General features: G+C 32.8%; 1 protein-coding gene across 1 annotated transcript in view; it reads right to left on the bottom strand.

Annotated features, from left to right (window-relative positions):
* The window catches only part of LOC106875249 (ubiquitin carboxyl-terminal hydrolase 31), a 123,283-nt gene extending 117,380 nt beyond the window's left edge, over positions 1-5,903 (bottom strand). The window contains exon 1 of the mRNA XM_052973896.1: positions 4,315-5,903. Coding sequence (XP_052829856.1) covers positions 4,315-5,361 — 1,047 coding nt within the window. The 5' untranslated portion in view covers positions 5,362-5,903. The remainder of the gene's footprint in view (positions 1-4,314) is intronic.
* Between the last annotated feature and the right edge of the window lie 380 nt (positions 5,904-6,283).

Below are 6,283 nucleotides of genomic sequence, written 5' to 3'. Positions count from 1 at the left end.
GTATAGACAACAAACAGGTGTATGAGTTTAACGCTCGGGAAGTGAAAAAGTCTTTAACTTTTCGAGCCTACACTCTTTGACAGAAAGGAATACAGAAAGAAACAAGGAGAGAAAATAAAGAATGTGTAGTGGCTATTGATCTATCAAAATAAGCAAGAGGATATCCAAAGGTAATGCAGTACTTTTGTTTCAAGTGACTCCATTTAATTGAACAATGCAATCATTACATCAATTTAAGTGCAAATCATTACATCAATCCTCAGCTGCATAAATACACAGAATTAAATTAAAACAGATGGACACATTAGTATAATTTTACCTAAAACCTCCAAGAAGGTAAGGAGATAGACAAAGATCATACTGTCTTCACTTCAACTTAGAAGCTACTAAGGTATCAGGAAAAAAAAAACTTGTTAGAGATCTAGCCTGTCACTGTTTTTTGGGGTCAGTTTTAATTTATATTCTTGTTTATCAAATCTTTGTATATTAAAATCTTAGGCCAAGGAACAAGGAGCAGTGTCTGTTAGGAAAGGGGCTGAGAAAGTCGACAGAAATCATAGTGGTTATAGTCATAAAACTATCAAGATTAAATTTGAAGCAATATAATGAGATTTGGTAAAGGAAGATCTTAAATCAATATGTTAGTTATCAGTTAAAAGAGTAAGACTAGTAAAACCAATGATGACAATACAGGGGAAATTTTATCATGGGATACTATAGTTGAATACTTTAAACAATACTGCTATATTGTATAAAGTTAAAATTTAGGGTTATCAAGAAGATTATTAAGAAGAATATTATAACCAAAAGGATAACATTTTTGAATACTTTTGAGTATATACCAAACTTTACCACAATAGAGGGAGGAAAGAAATTACATAGAAATAGTTAAATATTTATTCATATTATATACTTAAATATTAGCTTATTAGATGGTATCTATGAAGAATGATCATTGGCATTTAACTGGTATTTAATAAAGGAGTACTGAGGCAAAAGAACATGCTAACTATATATTAATTAAATTATAATCTAAGTTAATATCAGGTCATTCCATAAGTTCTGTCCGATTTTACCTTTTTTAAAATTGAATGAAATTTAATAGTATTTTAGAATGTTGAATGGAATTAAAAATTATTTTTATGCTTTTGTGTACATTTAAACTAATTAAATATTATTTTACAGAATAATAGAATTAAAATTTCTTTGATTAAAACCCTTTCTAACATGGAAGTATCCAAAGAGCATTTGAGACACACAATGCTTTATGAGTACAAAAAAGGAAACTCTGCAGCCGAAGTGACTCGAAACATACACTCAGTTTATGGGAAAGAATGCTTGAATGAAAAAACTTGCAGAAGATGGACAGAACTGATGGGATGACTTGATATTTAAGTGAAAAGCTAATTTTGAATAAAGAAAACAAGTTATCCAATGTTAAATCTCTGAACGAGGTGTTCCAATGTTATATTTAATTGAAATTTAATCATCAATGTACTTTCCCTGATTATCTATGACTTCGTTCCATTTATTTACAAGCTTTTTAATCCTTTCAATGGTTTCAAAGCGAAGAACTCTGAAATGCCAGTTTCGACTTCTTGGCTTGCGAAAGTTATGTCCCCAAATGACTCTGTAAACTATGAAACAAATGGTAGTCTGAAGGAGCGAGGTCGGGACAATAAGGAGGATGAGGAATTTTTTCCCAACCAAGCTCTTTGATCTTCTGTGATGTGATCTTTGCAGTGTGGAGTTGTGCATTGTCCTGATGTAACATCACTCCTTTTCGATTCACTAAAGCGAGCCTTTTTTCTAAAAGCTTGGTTCAAACACTCTAATTGCTGACAATAGACTTGAGCATTGATTGTTACATTAGGTGGTAACAATTCGAAGTGAATTACTTCTTTGCAATCTCACCAGATAGAAGATCCATTTTTCGTCACCAGTCACAAGTCTATCCAAAAAGGGTGAAATGAGTTTGCGAGACTGGAGAGAAGAGCAGATGTCAACTCGGGATTTGCGGTTGCTTTTGGACAATTCATGAGGCACCCATTTTCCAAGTCTAGGAACCTTTCCAAGTTGTTGAAGATGATGATGAACAGAATAAGAAATGTGAACAAAAGACACAAAGGTGAAAAAACTATACCAATGACGAAAAGCTGGTCGCAGTATATGTACCAATAAAAATTCCTGTCCGACAGGAAGTGAAAGTACGGCGCTATACACGATTACGAAAGTGAAATGCTTTTGCTGTAAAAATACATTTCGTACATTTGTTTCACGCAAAATTTAAAACGTGTGGTTTTTAACAATGATTACGGTATACAAAAACAGTCTGGGACTTTTATTTGCTTTAAAATAATCTTAGTTCAAATTCCTAAACAACTAAAGTGTTTAGGTGAAAACCAAAACTATTAAATGATGTGTCAGCATTTGTTTGTTATACCATAGATCTACCGATTTTTTAACCCCATCTCCCCCATTAAACCATTTTAAAGAAAATGATCTTGAAATTTATATGGTTTAGGAGATTACGAATCTACACTTAACGATATAAAAAAAATCTCAATCGAATGCTTTATAAACACTTATTAAATGAATAAGGAAAACGAATATCTTGTTTAAAAAGAAACTATAGTTTTCAAAATAATGACATTAATGTGAATTCAATAATGAAATAAATTATAGTTTCACTTTCTGAACATTGAAAATGCTGTTTCAATTGATTAAGAATGGAAAAATTACATTACAAATGCTAATATATATTTATACACTTAGAATACAAACGAAATACATTTGGTAAAAACAAAACTTAACAAAAAAAAAAAAAACGAAAAGAGTATATCTAGAGTTTGGTGCCCCCACTGCTTACTTTGTTTCGTCATAACTTTTTAAAAATGTGTATATCTAATGATTTTTTTCATATACGTTTTCGAAGGTTTAGGTAATGATTATGCCAACGAAAAGTTTTTTTCCCCAGTTAATTTTCTCTTTTACTCAGAGAGAAAAGAAGTTCATACCAGTTTGACTATTCAATAACTTGGTTTACAAATCACCTGCTACAAATCGACAGATTATTACTGAATATTTCCGATTTGTATAGTAGGCTGATAATCTTTTTTTTTTTTATCGTGCCTTCAATTTTCATGTTGATAATAAACATCAATCCAAGTAATAGATTGTGAGCGTGTGTGCAATGATCATAAATAAGTTGTTGAATGGTGTAAAATGTACGGATTTCTTTTCTTTTTGGTTAAAAAAGTTGTTGTTATCGTCTATACCTTTGAAAATTATTTATGAAAAAATATGTATTATTAAAAAAATCTATAAAGAAACAAAGTCGGACGGAAAGGACAAAAAAAAAAGAGACCCAAAACAAAACAACTGTATAATATTTGTAAAACCATTATTAAAGAATAGAAAGTAGCTATAAATCCTAATCACGAAAACGACTGTGGGGTGTCTCAAAATTTCATTTAAATACCATAAATAATAATAGTTAACGTAAACAAATGTTCGCTTGTTAACTGACAATATTCATGACTTAAACACAATAACAACTCAGTTTAAGTAACCGACTCGTTTAATCCGATATCTCAATAAAGCTGTTTTATTTAAGTATAGATACTGTAAGTTTGTTTTCCCTCCAACGGCTTTATGGATATAGTGTACTAACTACGACAGGTGTGAAAAGTGAAAGATGCTTAATGTTACGTATTTCCTTTCGTCTTGATTCACTCGTTTTTTTTCGTTACTATAAGGATAATCTCATTACAAAAAAAAAAAAAACACAGCTATACCTTACATATCCTTAATTATAGATCTGCTCGATCAGGGCTGACCAAGGCTTAAGTAGCATTGGTTCATATGAAAGCTCGTACACAGGCGTTCAATCTACTAGAAATAAAGTCAAATCTCCCTCAAATCACACCCTACGGTCATTGGATTAAAGTAGTCCTGCGTTAGAATGTCTTTGATATTGGGGTTAAACAACTACTTCAAGGGCTGCTGAACATAGCTTTTCTTATGAAGAAAACGAACATCGAAGGTGATAAGAAAGAAAAACATAATCTCAAATATATTGAAACTGATCACACACTACATGTAATTTGTTTTACTGTCCTACGGAATCAACAGCTGGATTCAGAACATCAACAAACAGAAACTAATACCGGAAGATAGCTCTTGTCAGCCATCACGTATTTTTCTTTGATCATTCCTAGCTACTTCCGTTAGGATTTGAACTTACGCAATTCATTACATAAAATATGAGGTGTAGCAGTAGTAAAAGGCAGACAAAAAAATTTTTTTACTCACCTGTTGATTATTCTTACTCTTTTTAATAGGTAAATTTAGGTCCTCGTGTACTTGGTCCAATAACCAGAGAAGGAACTCCTGCGCGTCGTGCTGATTAAATCCTTTAAATTGGGAATTATATTTACCTATAACTGTTTTGAAATCATTAGAAATATCGGGGTTGTATTTTCCTGACCAAATGCTTCGTAACAGAATACCTAATTGTTCAGTCACTTCACCACTGGATCCGAACTTTTTACAAATATTTTTGTTGTTTTTTAGTTCTTCTTTGTAATGTCCCATAACAAAATATCCAGAAAGAAAACTTGCGTTGCTAATGCATTGTAGTACAGCATTCATATAACAAGTGTTGCCGTGGTTATAAAGTCCCACTGTTCCAGGAGTCATATCATTCCAAACAGGTATCTTAGATTTGTTCTGTCTTACATGGCGGATATTTTGATCACTATTTATACTATTATTATTGTGAGTAACCAGTGGGCGGATTGTTGATTCACAGCAACTGTTATAATGTTTATATTTAGTACCATCGCTAGCTTCCGATAGAGGTGTAACCGCGGAAGTATTACATGATACATTGCTGGCCATAGTGGAATTGCTATGGTTAGACTTAGGCGCTGACATAATTGAAATATTTTGATCGCCTTTATACTTAACATTTAGCAGGGTATCTCCGATGGGTGTCACTGTAGCAACAGAAACAATCGCACTATCCCCGCAACTATCCAAGTTTGTAAAGTATCTTTTGTCACCCTCATTGTGAATTGTGTTACAACTATAATCAAACTGTTCACTATCATAAGGTTGTAGCTGAAGCTGTCGCATCACAATACGGCTCATGAAATCTTTTACATTTTTAAAAGATGCTTTGCGGTGTGGCTTTTTACTGTTTGAAACTGCCTTTCTATTAGATTTGTTGATTGTATCCAGAGAGTGTGTAGAATCAATATTGTGTTCTGGAGTTTTCTGTTTGTTTTCATCCATACAAATATTGTGGTTATTCTCACAGAAAGTAGCAAACTTTGGCTGACTTTTTGAAGTGAACATTTCACTTTATAATCACCAGACATTCCGTCATCTTCGTCAAGAACATTAACCTCAGAAATTGCTCTGTCGGCTATCGGCCTGCAACGAATTTTTCCCCCCACAACAATATTAGAAATAATACAGAGAAACAAACAAAACTATTATCGTAATCGGTGTAAAATGAATGTTTACCTTTTGCCACCATTAAAGAAGAACGTAAGCGTGAAAAAGATATTCTTACACATAGCTGAGTACCGTCAACTTCTATCTTGAATCAATAGTGTCATTGGGGTCAAAGCCTCGTTTTCACCTGGCCACTTTGAAAGACATGTGTTTTGATATGGTTAATCACGACATTTCAGACTTTACAATTAATACCCGAGGCTATTTCATTGTTTACTTATTACATTAATTATATCATTTAGATATTACAAATTGTTTACTACTTGCAAGACGCCATCTCACTTGCTCTTCCTACCTGTCAGTATTATTGCTTCTTTACTGATGGTACTGGATTTATAAAGTTGGAGAGGTGATGTTACTCCGTAAAGTTAAGTTGTATTTTTTTTTATTTAACTCTTCCTTTTTTCTTGTGTATAGACAGCTCATGTTTAGCTCCACTTGTTTCACATTTATCTGAATATAATTTATATTATTTCTCTTTAACAAAGCATTCATGTTCTGACCCTTGTACATGATAATTAACTAGTTTTAATTTTTTTTTTATTGTTTCAAAAATGCTAACAGCTCACAGTAGCATAGCTAGAGGGAGGGGCGATGGTTGGTTTGCCTTGAACGACGCTTTTACGGGGCTGCACTTTTTGGTCTGCTGTAGAAGCCTGTATAATGGATGAAGAGGGGCGGGAAACTCAAAGGCTGCCCGGTTGGCGACACTTGCTACGCCACTGTTAGCTATTGAACCCAAAATTATTTTGTCAATTTA

This window comes from Octopus bimaculoides, chromosome 17, assembly GCF_001194135.2.
Source record: "Octopus bimaculoides isolate UCB-OBI-ISO-001 chromosome 17, ASM119413v2, whole genome shotgun sequence".
NCBI classification, from domain to species: Eukaryota; Metazoa; Mollusca; class Cephalopoda; order Octopoda; family Octopodidae; genus Octopus; species Octopus bimaculoides.
Note: the sequence above shows the minus strand (reverse complement) of the source record. Positions and strands in the feature narration are given on the sequence as shown.